General features: G+C 36.4%; 2 protein-coding genes across 3 annotated transcripts; one reads left to right on the forward strand and one right to left on the reverse strand.

The window, feature by feature from the left end:
* Positions 1-60: 60 nt before the first annotated feature.
* Positions 61-5,506, forward strand: parp9 (poly(ADP-ribose) polymerase family member 9). Its single transcript, XM_084420883.1, has 9 exons — positions 61-192; positions 1,528-2,436; positions 2,638-2,856; positions 2,999-3,211; positions 3,399-3,468; positions 3,599-4,141; positions 4,255-4,379; positions 4,562-4,718; positions 4,887-5,506. Exons 2-9 carry the CDS (start codon positions 1,561-1,563, stop codon positions 5,171-5,173), a joined length of 2,490 nt encoding a protein of 829 aa, XP_084277009.1. The 5' UTR covers positions 61-192; positions 1,528-1,560; the 3' UTR covers positions 5,174-5,506.
* Positions 5,507-5,824: 318 nt separating this feature from the next.
* On the reverse strand, positions 5,825-14,157 carry faima (Fas apoptotic inhibitory molecule a). Of its 2 annotated transcripts, none has more exons than XM_084420885.1 (5): positions 14,029-14,157; positions 13,125-13,253; positions 11,306-11,534; positions 8,801-8,850; positions 5,825-7,028 (listed from the first exon to the last, which is right to left on the reverse strand). In XM_084420885.1, exons 2-5 carry the CDS (start codon positions 13,236-13,238, stop codon positions 6,882-6,884), a joined length of 540 nt encoding a protein of 179 aa, XP_084277011.1. In that variant the 5' UTR covers positions 13,239-13,253; positions 14,029-14,157; the 3' UTR covers positions 5,825-6,881. The 2 variants fall into 2 exon arrangements, with proteins under 2 accessions (XP_084277011.1, XP_084277010.1); XM_084420884.1 differs by lacking the exon at positions 14,029-14,157 and adding an exon at positions 13,792-13,959.
* Between the last annotated feature and the right edge of the window lie 777 nt (positions 14,158-14,934).

Here is a 14,934-nt window from a genome sequence, read left to right on the forward strand (position 1 = left end):
GGCTAAAACTTTCACTTTTGATTTCCTTGAAGCCTATGGTCATGCACGAGGCGGGGTTTTTTCCCAACAAACACAAAAAAAAAAAAATAGTTTCGACTTCAAGCAGAATCGCATAGTGGTCTTTTCGAAAAGTGAAACCATCGCCGTTTTGGAAACGAACTAGGAAAGTATTGCAGTTAATAAAATAAAAAGGTGAGTAAACAGAGTATTGTAGGTTATATTGAGTAAATCGACCTCTGTTCGAATTGAATGCATTGAAGGTCCCACAACTCTTTCGCTTTCGATTTCAATTTAACGAACTTTTAATGTGACTTTTGACAGTCATTGAAAGCTGCTTTGATATAAGTTAGTCGAAACTACGATAAGATGTGTTTGTTATTTCAAAAACAAGTAGCCTACACTTCAGTTACATGGAACTTTATTGCAGTTTCGTGACGACGCGTTTCGGCATCACGGATAATTAGCATAGCGTTGCGTAAAACACGACGTTTATGTTTTAAATTGTTGATTGCAAACTTAAACTAGTTTTACTCCCTAAATTTTTTGTGTTTGTAAATCGAATTTTGTCCGGTTCTTGTGTTGCGTAATTGCCCAGTTTTGTTGTTGTGGAGTTTAAAGGGATAGTTCACTCTAAAATAAAAAATGAAGTCATCAGTGCTCGCCCTCATTCCTGTCTTAAATTCGTTCTTCAGTGAAACAGAATGTTAGAGACTAAAAGCCTAAGTCATCATTCATTGCATATACCTGCTGCTCTCTGTGTCCTTAATATTAATCGATCAACAGTAGAAAAGATAAAAAAATAAAAAAAATGCTCTTGACTTTTGTAGCTTTAATAAGAATTAATGTATATTTAATTTAGGGGTAGAGTGGGGTAAAACGCCCCCCTGGGGTAAAACGCCCCCCCCCCCCCCCCACCTGTTTTTCCCAAAATAACCACTAAAAGTGTTCAAGATACATTTTTACTGTTGCTATGCACTACGTTGATAACGGTGATATACAAATCTCTATGGAGAAGCTGACACCAGCGACATATTTGAAGAGAAGAGGATTATGGTAAATGCTATAATTTTCAGATATTTGTAAACAAGTGTTTAAGAGAATATTGTTCTGCAGGATATCACAGTGATGTATGATAGATGAATAGTGAAGTCTGTAGTTTGAGATCATATGCTATTTATAAGGAATATAATTATATTTACAAAAAAATGTTTTAAGTCATAGCTTGTGGGGTAAAACGCCCCCTACGCTGAGGGGTAAAATATAAAACAAAGATGCAATAATGAACTAATAGAAGTTAATTATTTTGATTATCCTGCTTGAAAACAATTTAAATATAACATTTTTGGCATATCACACATAGTAGCATTTTATTTGATTCTTAAAAGAGGCTTATTTGATAGTATCCTTTATGATTTGTTCCAAATTATGAAAGACATTCTAATATAAATCTTGTACAAATTCTAATAGGATATTTTGACTAATGATTATGTTGTCATATTTTGTCGATACTTCATTTCTCCCCCGAAGCCATAGTTGTCTGTCCTGAGGAAGCTACGAGCCATGAGTGACATACAACAGATTCCACTGGTTGCAGAGCAGGCTGCCATTCTGGGAAAGTGTCAAAGTACCTTTTGCCAAGCTGTTCAGGCAAAATTTCATTGCATGGCTATTCTCCATAATGTGGAAGAGACTGGCTCCTTTGGTAGCACAGGTCATGCCTTAAGTGCTGAGAAGAGGTACTCCACAAAGCTGTCCGGCGGAGTGGAAATATCAGTCTGGAAAGATGATCTTACCCGTCATAAAGTGGATGCTGTGGTCAATGCAGCCAATGGGAAGCTAAAGCATGCAGGAGGTCTTGCACAAGCTCTGAGTGATGCTGGGGGACCAATGATTCAGAAATGCAGTGATGATATTATAAAGCAAATAGGAAAAGTGGAAACTGGTGAGGCAGTGCTCACTCCTGCTGGAAATCTCCCATGTAAATGGATCATACATGCTGTAGGTCCCCATGTGTCTCAAAAACCATCCCAGACGGAGTGTGATCAAGCTGCACCCTTGTTACATAACGCTATTTATAGTATCCTACAAATAGTTGTAAGTCAAAACATTCACTCTGTTGCAATTCCCGCTCTGAGTTCTGGCCTTTTCAATTTTCCAAGAGATCGCTGTGCAGACATTATTGTAAAGGCTATAAAGCAGTTACATGATTATAAAGTGTTTTATGGCAAGAATGTGGAAATCCATCTGGTCAATAATGATGAACCTTCAGTCCAAGAAATGGAGAGAGCCGTTAGAGCAAATTTAGGTCCGTCCAGCATCTCTGGCTCATACAGTGGAGCTGTGCAAGGCCATAGCATGCCATCCTCTTCAAGCAACAGTTTGCGGTTTGGCAATGTAACACTGCACCTTAAAAAGGGCTTTATTGAAGAGGAAGAGGTAAGACTAATGTCAAGCACTCAACAATGCTCAGTGAGATTTTGTTAGTTGTCACAACTGTTTTATATAATTCTAAGAAACTGCTAACAACTCATGACTTTTAAATCTTTTAATAAAAATTAGTTTGAATTGTACAACAAATTAAAATTATGTGCAACTGAGTGACAGAAATATAAAAATTGAATTTGCTTCAATCTCCAGGGTGATGTAATTGTCAATACAATTTCGACAGACCGTCTTTTGTCCCAAGGAGAGATTTCAAAAGCTATTTTGAAGAAAGCTGGCAGAAAGATTCAAGATGAGATTTACAAAATTAAAAACTCCACAAGTTTCTCAGGTGGTGATCTCTATATGACAAGTGGAAGTGATCTGAAATGTAAAGCAGTATATCATACTGCATTAACAGATATGTCCCTGACGGTATCTATCTATCTATCTATCTATCTATCTATCTATCTATCTATCTATCTATATATATATATATACTGTATATATTTATCTGTAATTCTTGTCTTTATGCCTGTCAATATTTGTACTCACTTTCTTATGTTGTTGCATGTAGTCTCTTCACAATGGCGTCTCAGAATGTCTGAGGAGAGCTGCTCTGAGATGCACGTCAATCTCCTTCCCAGCTATTGGTACTGGTAATCTGCGCTTTCAGAAACGAGATGTTGCCAGAATCATGACAGAGGCTGTGGCAGAATTTGGCAAACACAACAAGAGTAAACTGGATGTATACTTTGTTGTGTTTCCAAAGGACATTGAAATGTTGGAGGTGATATATGATAATTATGTACTATGCTTTTCAGTGACAGAATTCTTCAATCTGCATTTGGTTACTAATATGAAAAAAGTGAATATATAAAAATGATGTGCAGTACAGTTGGTAAAATTAATCAAGCACAACTGAAATTAAGTAGAAAATTACTTTTTCACATATTTGTTTCTTTAATAATGTGTAGGCTTTTGATAAAGAGATGAAAAGCAGGAAAGGAAATGCAAAGTCCCCAGAAGTACGCAATAATGTGACAAGTGAGCAAAATATGTAACATTGTTTTTATTTACTTTTATGTTTCTGATTTCAAAAGTGTCACACTTTTGGCCAGCTACTCATGAAAACCACTGACATATATTTTCTTTTGTCACTCTCAAATGCTTTCAGACTTTGCTTCTGCAGCCAAAGAAACCACAGCAAATGAAACGCCCACTGTTGAGTTCCAAAGTGTCTGCAAAGAAGCTCTGAGAGAAGCAAAAGAGTGGACAATTAATATGCTACAGCCATCACAAAACAAAACAATAAAGAATAACCATGTCATATATCTTGGACAAAGAGACCATGAATGCCTGCTCTCTCTCCAAACAAAGTTTGATGTTCACATTGAAGAGTTCTTCAAGAGTGGAAATGGTGGAATAACCATCATTGGAAGTCCTTCAAATGTCAGCTGTGTTGCAATTGAGGTGGAGTTCATGCTTTGTAAGGCCCAGGAGGACTTCGCCCGAGCTGAAGAACGAGACATTCTGTATTCTGTGGTTCGCTGGAGCTGTAAAAATGAACCTTGGATACAAACACCTGAAATCAGTGCAGTTTTGGAGAAAGCTTATCTGGCAGGGATTGAAAACCGTGTGTTCAATAACTGCAAATTCAACTTGAAGGCCATGACTTTGGTTGACAACAGTGGGAATATAAGCTCCATGAAGAGGACATGTATGTTTTTAATATTTCTATTGGAAATAGTTCTATTGAATTTAATATATTCAGTAATTACTTCAGTGTAGCATAACATCTGCTCACCTGATAGAGTCTTTTTTACACCACAGGCCTGTTGGCTCCTTTCAGTCCTCTTACCAATTCATTTTATGCAAGAACTCCTGTGAGCAGAGAGAAGTATTTAGAAAAAGAAGGAAGGAGAGCCTTGGTTGATTTTGGGCGCCGGAGCGTCAAGGTGAATTTGTTAACATCATACATATATGCTATATTTTATTTTTTAGGTGTTAAACAATATCTTTTATAGGCCATTTAATTTTTCTAGCTTTGTGTAGCTTTACATTTTCATTCAACTACAAGATACAAAGGCAGCAATGAGGAAGTTTAGCATCTAATGGCATGCGGTTGTGGTTGTTACAGGTGGAGAAGCTAGAGAACATCGCACTGAAGCAGCTGTTCAACAAGAATGAGCAGAGAGTGAAAGACAAGCCCAAGCGCCTCTACCAGCGTGTGTCAGCTCAGTTCTGTGATCTCATCTGCAGAGTAGGCTTTCAGAAAGAGTTCGCCCCTCCTGCAGGTAACACACATGTGAAGTCATTCAGTATAATAATTAGGTTTTTGTATTCTTCTCTGAAGGCATTTCTTGTAAAAGTTAATTTACTATGTTTTTAAGCAACAGATGATGTGTTGATGTTTGGCATCAGGTTACAATATCTTCATTAAAGATGTTTTCCTTCATTTCTAGAGCAAAGGTATGGCAGTGGAATATACTTCAGCGGTACAGTGGACGGAGCCCTGAGGCTGTGCAAGGAACAGGAACATGAGCAGTACATCTACATCATTCAGGCCCAGGTCCTCACTGGGAGATCTGCGTTTGGGTCTCCAGATTTCATTTTGCCCCCTGCCATGAAGGAAGACCCTTTGGATCGTTATGATAGCGTGTCTGACATGACACAGACTTATGTCATCTTCAGCGGTCAACAAGCTCTTCCTGAATACCTGATCATATGTGACAAATCCACCGCTGTGTAGCAGCTCACAGCAATATGCAAATACAAAGCACATAACAAATCTGGCCACACAATAAATACAGAACTTTACAAATAATATAAGTTAATCATTAGTAATAACAAAGTCCTTTTAGGCAATGTTTCTGGTAATAATCATTAGTCTAAATCATATTACTGGATTACTGATTGTATGTGTATGATTGTATATGCTGGTGAAAATTATTATTATTATGATGAGGTAAACCTACTTTAATGTAACCAACTTTGATTACTGCTCCTTTTTTCTTTCAGATAGCCTCTTAAGGTCTTTAAAAAAAAAAAAAAAAAAAAAAAAGAATACATTTATAAATATTAACAGGTGAAGAAAAATAGATTTCTTGTGACAAGTTCATCAGTTGAACAGAAAAGAATGCCAATGAGGGTAAATAATTTAGCTGGTGGGTTTATAGTTTCAAAGTATATGCTGAAATTCATTAATTAATTAATGCAAAATAAATGATCTCTGACTGTTTCTTTTATCAGTAATCAATGCCTTCCTATTCATGTATGTGATCTGCACAACTGAGTTATATTGAATGCTTTGACTTAAATAAATGCCAAATTTCAACCAAAATTTTCTCGTGATGACTTTTCTGTACGGCAATATGAGTTATATATAATGCAACTTTCCTTAGATTTAGATAAGAAAATATTTATTACAGAAATATAACGACCATAACGAGACATTTTTTAACATTTGTAGTGTAAGAGATGCTCTACATATAAAAAGATGAAATACATCAGGGTCAAATGAAGATTTTAACAGCAAATTGAGGTTAAATTCAATACTAATGCCACCATTCTAATACTTTATTTAAATGTAAAAAAAAAAAAAAAATCAAATTTCCATTCTACTAAGAAAAAATATATAAAATAGTATTTTTTATTTTTTTTTGATTTCTTAGGGAAACATAGCTTGATTCATATTTAGATTCAGATTATTTTTCAGTTCCACCTAAGCATTGTTCCATACAGTATGTCAGGATAAAATATTTTCACATTTAAGATCATTGTTTCAGAAGGAAGCTGATGTTAACAAAGGACTAACACGTCACAACATCTTGAATTCACCAGACACATGAAGACTGAATGAAAGAAAATATCTTGCTTGTCACAAGGCCTTGAGTCACATTACAGTATATTTCCAGAAGAAAGTTATTGCTGAAGTCTGACCCTATTTAGAAGTCGATGGGTGAGATTCTGGACAGAATATTCTAAACAAGTACACATGTTCACATTTAATTCACAAGGAGACCACTCTATGCTATTAAGAACATGATTGTGCTACCGCACAAAGAATAAACAATTTGACATCAATAGCCTTGTCTATACATGGCATGGCCATCATAACAAACTATCCAGTAAAGATACAGCCATCCTCACATCTTTTTGTGTCAAAGTTAACTGCACTTTGAGAAGAAAAAACACATTGACATCACTTCCAGGAATAAAGAAATTAACCGTTCAAAGGGTTAAAACACTCACTCTAATGTTGCTGTGAGGTATTATAGAAATATTACTAAACTATATGTTTGTAAGACACATCTGTCTCTCATGCCTTTAAAATGGCCCATTACTGAACCAGCACATGCTGATCTGTGGTCAGAACATGCTATTTCAACCTCCATATATACACTTCTCATGAGGATGGATAATCCAAACACACTCACACACTCATTCATTCACACAGATCATTCTGACTCTGAGATTTCCATGCCGTCCACCAGCATTGTGTGAATGATGCCATCTCGTCTCTTTCCGCTGCTCACAGCCTTGATGCAGCAGTCGTGGTCGCCCAGAGAGAAGTGCGTCTCTGTGCCGTCCTCAACAAACTCACCCTGAGGAGCAGGAAAGATCAATGTTTTTCTCTTCAATGAATGCAAGTTATAGTAGTCATGTATGTTGTGAAACCGGTATGCTCAGTAGGGCTGTGACCGTCTACTTTGACTGTGTCAAACATCAGTCACTGTGAAAAAATCTAAACTATCTACATTTTTACATTCTCTTTGCCCTGTTGCTGTCAGGGAAATTAATCAAACCTGCATTAGATAGTTGTGCAGTACTGTAATTTTAGAGTGAGAGAAAATAAATCCTAAACTACTCTGTTGCACAAGTAAACTGATTCAATCGGATGGGATTGTTTTTCCATCAGTGAACCAAGACTGCAATACATGATGTGTTGTTGATCTGAGACTGAATTAAAGGCTGATCAACTGCTGTTTATTGTAGTCATATCCACTTTAAAGAGCAAGACCTTTACTGAGAGGTGCTGAAGTGCCCCTATTATGTTTTTTCGGACGTTCCCTTTCGTGCAGTGTGTAATATAGATGTTTGTGAATGTAAACGTTCTACAAAGTTGTAAAGTCGAAAGAGCACGATAAATAAAGCTCTTGTCTCCCAAAAAGAAAGAAATACTTTAATGTATTTGCTAAAACTAAGACTAGGGTTGGGGTTGTTATTATTTCCAAAATAATATAATAATAATACAATAAAAAAGAACTAGATGCGAAAGTTCGTCGAGACAAACTTTAAGTTGGCTTGGAAAAGTTTGGACGAGAAGTTTAAAGTAGTTTGAAGTATTACATTATTACTTGATTTTGTCTTTCTCGATCTTTTTATAACAATTAAAAATATTTTGTTGCCGTCACATGAAAAACGATCAAATTATCAAATAATTGTTCTGGGTGGTTGCCATTGTGTTCTGGGTGGTTGTTATGAGATAGATAGATTAGAAATATTAGATAGAATGGAAAATGAGTCTCGATTGATTAGAAATAGTACACAGAATGGCAGCTAATGAAGTCTGATGAGCCTCTCCAACTGTCAAAATTAGAATTTAGTTTAGAGTTAGAAAGAAAGAGAGAAATATAAGATAGATAGATAGATAGATAGGTTAGAAAGAAAGAAAGAAAGAAAGAAAGAAAGAAAGAAAGAAAGAAAGAAAGAAAGAAAGAAAGAAAGAAAGAAAGAAAGAAAGAAAGAAAGAAAGCTTAAATGAGTCTCAATAAATTAGAAATAGTACATAGAATAGCAGCTGATGGAGTCTAATGAGCCTCTCCAACTGTCAAAATTTAAATTTATACAATTGAAGTTTAAATAGTCTTGGCTCAATTTGAACATCCCGCATTGAAAGTCTATTGGTTTTTTTCCAATTTTTGATCAGCAATTTTAGGAAAACCAGTCTGAAAAGAGCAAGCAACTCGAGTCAGAACAGTTTGAAGGTTTAGTCTGAGTTTAGTGGTTGTAACTTAATTATAACACTTTACAATAAGGTTTCATGAACTAACAAAGAACAACCATTTTTACAACATTTATAATCTAGGTTAATATTAAGTTATAAATATAATATTGTTCATTGTTTACTTATGTTTGTTGATAACACATTATGTTATTTTATACAACTTGAAATGTGAAAAGTACAAATTAGCGTACTTAATACTACTTAATTTAAGTACTTAATTTAGAAATTAACATTAACATACATGCTTTAAAAAGATTTCTCATTGCTAGTTACCTAATTGTTAAAGTGTTACCAAAATAATAAAAAAATATATGAAATAAAAAAAATAAAAAATAAAATAAAAATAAATAAAGCAACTGCTGGACTTACAGCTGTTTCCATTTTCTGTCCATTGCACCATATATCCATGGAATCTTTTTCTGTTGAGGATGGAAGAGTTTATAAGTGATGAATTAGCAGGTTGCATGAGTGATAAGATAAAGATAAAAACAGCAATATGAATAGGCCTATTGCTTCACCATACTTTCAGTCTTCATACTAGCCTCACTGACTATTTAGTGAGACTGTTGCTGCGTTCCAATTCGCCTACTTATCCTATGCCATAAAAGTATGTACTGTTTAAGAGAAAGTACATACTTTTGAGTGTGTAGCAGAATAGGCAAGCTTTGGGATATACTACTTTATCATAATTGCGTCTTTAAAGGACAGCTCTGTCGCTTAGTTAAGTGCATCCTGTCAATCATCTTGTCACAGTTAAAATTCTCCACATTCAATTTAATTTAATTTCCTACAGTTTCGGAGAGAAATGTAGTAGCACGTTGATCTGCCAGTTGTGGGTCTTTTATGCGAAGACTCTCCTCAATTTGCATAATGGCGCATTTAAAAAGTTAATGACCAAACGTATATTTACAAAAGCTCACAATGCTGTTGCAGATGAAATATAATGTGGATAACATTGAATAAATATTTACCTCTCTAACCGTCTGACTTGCGCACCTGCAATGTTTGTAGTTTTTTAACACTTATTCGTAGTTCTAATCAAATTAGAACTGTGAGACTGTTCAATTCTAATCGAATCGAATTAGAGTGTGCACGGATCTGCACTTCGGATTCTCACCGGAAGAAGTCAAACATCCGGGTTATCTTTGGAATACTCATTTCAATATACTACGATTTGTGACACACTAATTATCATTTCAAATACTATTTAGGACGGATAGTGTGCGAATAGGAACGCAGCATGTGACTTACTGTAAATCTAGAACCTTATTTTATGAATTTTTGTTACATTCTTGTGTCTTGTGCTGAGCCTTTCTTTTTGACACTTGACTTGTCCTATTAACTAGATTATTTGTCAGATATTTTCATACAATACCTGTGCATCATTGTTGTTTAAAAGCACAAGCCAAATTATCGCAAGTAATGATTAACCTTAATAACATAATAACATTATATCATATGGTGATAACATGCAGTTGGGAGGATCTGCAAAAAAGAAGAATTCTCAATATCAGCCTGTGGTCTCGTTTGGTTGTAGCAACCTACCCCCCCTCCCCCAATATGAAACTAGTCAGATATTTTTGTTGCGTTGTTCAGCATAACTGTTATTGATAACTTCTTAGTGGCTAGGTTTCAAACAGTCCTGGCCCAACATTTGTTGCTACTCCCTGGATGAGCCATATAAACATATAAATCAAAGGTCTGGAAAGTCCTTGGAAGTTTCTCTTTCACAGTTAACAATGTTTATAGACCACGTGTTTTCTAACTAGGCCATATGCTCCATTGGGCTGAGCTGATAAAAGTGCTGATGTTTGTTCACTAAAGCCAGACATCCATCTGCTCACTAGCGCCCCCATCAGGGTAACAAGACTGTTTGAGAATGTTTGTGTTTTTATTATTAGAAGCGCCTCCTATTATTAAGAACTACTTAGTTAAAGCGATTTGCAATCTTTTTTTAAACCTTTATTTAACCTAAAGTTAATCACTGCTGCTGTGCGGCCGGTCACAGAGGATAAGTGAGGAAAGGCTTTCAGCATTTTAGAGATCAGCTGTACTTTAGAGAGGATTGCTTTACACACTGTGTTTACCGTTAACAAGTTATCAGCCTATTTCTATTAAAGGAGTCATAACCTGCAATTTTCACTTTTCCACGAGAATCAATGTATGTTATGATCGACTAACGATTATACACTGGCCGGGAAGCCGATATTTAAAAGTGAAGCGTTTGTTTACCTCAGGGTAAATAAACCAGCGCGCGTGCACGCGCACTCAAATACGAGATTTTGATTTCAGCTCCCTCTTGACGTCATGAGGTAGTAGGATATACCATATATGGACACCGCAGCAGGAAGCCCCCCTTCCCCTCTCCCCCTCATATTCAGTTCAGTCGAGAAAGATGGAGAAACCGAGTGCACACCGGACTTGCTCTGTGGTTGATTGCCATAAAAAACATGTAAATGTGTTTTATCTCCCAAAATCGGACGAAACTATCAGGGACCAGTGGATGAAATTCATTTTTAATGACGCTGTCCCAACAACCCTTTCAACTGGCGTGCAGAGCCATATATAGCGTCCACGACAGCCAAAACATCGCATTGATCTCGCGAGACAATAATGCCTTCAGAAATAAGGGTAAAAGTAGGTCTGTGTTTATTTTTTTTCCACTTTTCTTTTTTAGAAGGGCCTGAAAGACTATAATACAGCAGTAGGTATCCAATGTAATACTAGGTTATGACTCCTTTAAAATTAATACTTGCTTTTGGATGCTACATTCTAGTAAAATACAGGAGTGGAGGAAACAAGAGGGACATACTTCATCACATATCAATCAAACTCCATATTTTTTTGAGGAACCTATGATCAGGTATTTCTTACCCAGAACCACCCTGCAGTCGATGCCATCCAGGTTGAGGAGCCATGTGCTGGTAACTTTGGAGCGATTCTCCATGTACTTCTTCAGGCTCTGTCCGTTGATCTCTAGAGTGTACTCGTATGCAAAGCCACTCACTGCTTCTATGTTAATAGTGGCCTTCGTGTCTGTGCCACCCACATTAAAAGCCTCCTTTCCAACCAGTTTGAACATCCAATCTCTCCGTATGACTTCCTGTGAAAGTCACAAACAAACCGGTGAGACACCTGCACTTATTTTCTAATCATTATTATAAAATACACGTCACATATTTCTGTATAATCATCACCATCATCTAGTGACAAATAAAATCCAAAATTACACAACTATCTGGAATACAGATTCTTAACTGCATTATTGATCGCATAATTGTCCCTAGTAACCACTTTTTTCCATAGATTTTCATCAATTATTTAGTGTGCACTAGTTTGTTTGTTTTTTAACGCCGTATCAGCTTCTTTGGCTATTTTCATTGCAAGAAAATGTATGGTAACTAAAACTACATCAGGTTTTTACAATCAATCTTTGCTAAAAGCTTTGGTTTATTTGGTTTAACTTTATTAAAAATTTCTTCAAGAGTGGTAACGGAGTAAAAACCGTTTTCCACAGGGTCAAAACCAGCACAATCTAATAAAACGTGGGTTTTGACAGAAAGAACATGTTGGCGGATCTTCTCCTAATATTATGTCATCCTGGAATGGCCTGTTCGGCTACGGGTATAAACAATCTAGTTTAGTGTGCACTAGAACAGTAGATTTGATTTAAAAATTATCCTGAAAACATGGTTAACACAAAAATATTAAGTGATATAAATATTATGATAATAATAAGAAATGTTTCTTGAGCAGCAAATGATTTCTGAAGGATCATGTGAGACTGAAGACTGGAGGTATGGAAAGCTGAATTGTCAGCATCATCACAGGAATAAATTACATTTTAAAAAATATACAAATTTAACTTCAATTTTAAATTGTTTAATAACTATTTGTATTATTATTTCATTATTATTCATAGATTATTTTAAAATAAAATTTTCATTTTGCCAACTGATCTTCTACATAGATTTTCAAAATGGCAATGTCACGATCTCAGCCTGCGTTCATGTCTTGTGTGAGGACTTTCCTGTCTTGTGCCATGTTTTGTAGTTTTTCATGTTGATTAGTCTCTCCAGGTGTGTCTTGTTAGTTCCCTTGGTTACCCTCGTACATTCCCATGACAATCAACCACACCCCCTTGTTAACTTGTTATGGTGATGATACACAGGGCAACTTTTTGAGCAATGTTGCTGTGCAATCTTGCCGAGCGATTGTTACTTGGGCACTGTCCCATTGAAAATGGGCAATACATTTCTATCTGGATAATTTTTATCGGTCGTGGGCCCTGTGTCTCATCTGGTTGCCCAGCAACATTGCTCAAAAAGTTGCCCCGTGTATCATCACCTTTAGCCTGTGTATAAATTGCCTTGTATTGTGTTTCTCTTGTGGTTTGTCAGTCGTTGTTTGCTGTACCATGTTCCTGTCCTGAGTTTCTTTGTTTGCCCTGGATTACCTGTTTGTATTGTTAAAGTAGTGCTTGCATGTGGATTCTCTCTCCACTTTCTCCGTAACAGGCAACACACTAACTGCAACTTTTTTCCATCCAATTTGTGTACATCCTTGTTATTACAAAATAATTAGTCAAATGAAAACAAACCAAGTTTTCACTTTGTAATTTGTCATTAGTGGATTGAAATTTTACATGTATTGTCCTCTTGATTGTCAGCTATGTGTATTAAAAGATTTTTACCTTTCCATCAATGTAAATAACCCGTTTTCCTGTGGTTGTGCCATGTTCAAATTCAATCCTGTGCACACCATCACACAAAGCCACTTCCCACACAGCTACAAGATCTCCCGACATCCTCCAGACCAGAACCTTACAGAGATATGAGTGAATCGCTCATTAGATCACATAGATAGTAACATTACTACACGAGAATAGACTGAAATGAAAACAGAGAAGATGAGTAACGTTGCAATCGTACACATAACTTAGAGGAGATACATAAAGAGAATTCAAATTCAATAACATACGTATTTGACAGAAATAAATCTGTGCAATGATTGTTTTACTGCAGTAAATCTGTTGTAACTTAACGTTAAATGTATAATTCAGCACTGGATTTTGGGAGACATAAAGTCTCGTTTCATACCCAATAAACGCTAAACATTACGTATAATAAAGAATAAACTCTAACAGCAACAATGGCATTGTTAAACGGCCTTACGTAAAGAAATGAAATAATTGTGGTGAGAAAATAATTTGGTTAACGTTACGTGACTTAACGTTACTATTCTTTGGTAAGAACATTTAAAAACCTTGACTAAACGTGATCTGTGATACTGAACAAGCTGTCGGTCGTTCAAAACACAGATTCAGAGCAGTAAAAACAGTAATTAATACATGTAGTTACCGATCCCAGTCAGAGCAGAAATAAACCGTTTCTCTGTAACGTTATATTTGATAAGGCAGCCGATTTTAACACAACAGTCGCCCACAGCATCAAAACACTAGCTCCAAAATTAGCCAACAACAAATCTGCTCCAGCTAACAACAGTAACTATAGCAACAGCTTATCTTCTTCTGTCCGCAGTTATGTGAGTTTAAAAGCCACAGTTGACTCTACTGACATCTATTGACAATAACTTACGAGCCGTTAATATGCACGATGTGACGCTGCTGCCACTGGAATGCCACAAATTTTCCAGCACACAAATATGAACATACATTTCTTTTCGGGTTTTCACATGTAGAATATCTTCAGAGCCAATTTAACTCTGGACTGTGCGCGATCTCACCACCCATAAACCACAGGAAAAGAGTGTAGCGCCATCTGGTGGGGATTACAGTGATAAAAAAATATATATACAGTGGGGAGAACAAGTATTTGATACACTGCCGATTTTGCACGTTTTCCTACTTACAAAGCATGTAGAGGTCTGTAATTTTTATCATAGGTACACTTCAAAAATCCAGAAAATCACATTGTATGATTTTTAAATAATTAATTAGCATTTTATTGCATGACATAAGTATTTGATCACCTACCAACCAGTAAGAATTGGGCTCTCACAGACCTGTTAGTTTTTCTTTAAGAAGCCCTTCTGTTCTCCACTCATTACCTGTATTAACTGCACCTGTTTGAACTCGTTACCTGTATAAAAGACACATGTCCACACACTCAATCAAACAGACTCCAACCTCTCCACAATGGCCAAGACCAGAGAGCTGTGTAAGGACATCAGGATAAAATTGTAGACCTGCACAAGGCTGGGATGGGCTACAGGACAATAGGCAAGCAGCTTGGTGAGAAGGCAACAACTGTTGGCGCAATTATAAATGGAAGAAGTTCAAGATGATGGTCAATCTCCCTCGGTCTGGGGCACCATGCAAGATCTCACCTTGTGGGGCATCAATGATCATGAGGAAGGTAAGGGATCAGCCCAGAGCTACACGGCAGGACCTGGTCAATGACCTGAAGAGAGCTGGGACCACAGTCTCAAAGAAAACCATTAGTAGCACACTACGCCGTCATGGATTAAAATCCTGCAGCGCA

This window comes from Rutilus rutilus (assembly GCF_951802725.1).
Source record: "Rutilus rutilus genome assembly, chromosome: 10".
Taxonomy (NCBI): Eukaryota; Metazoa; Chordata; class Actinopteri; order Cypriniformes; family Leuciscidae; genus Rutilus; species Rutilus rutilus.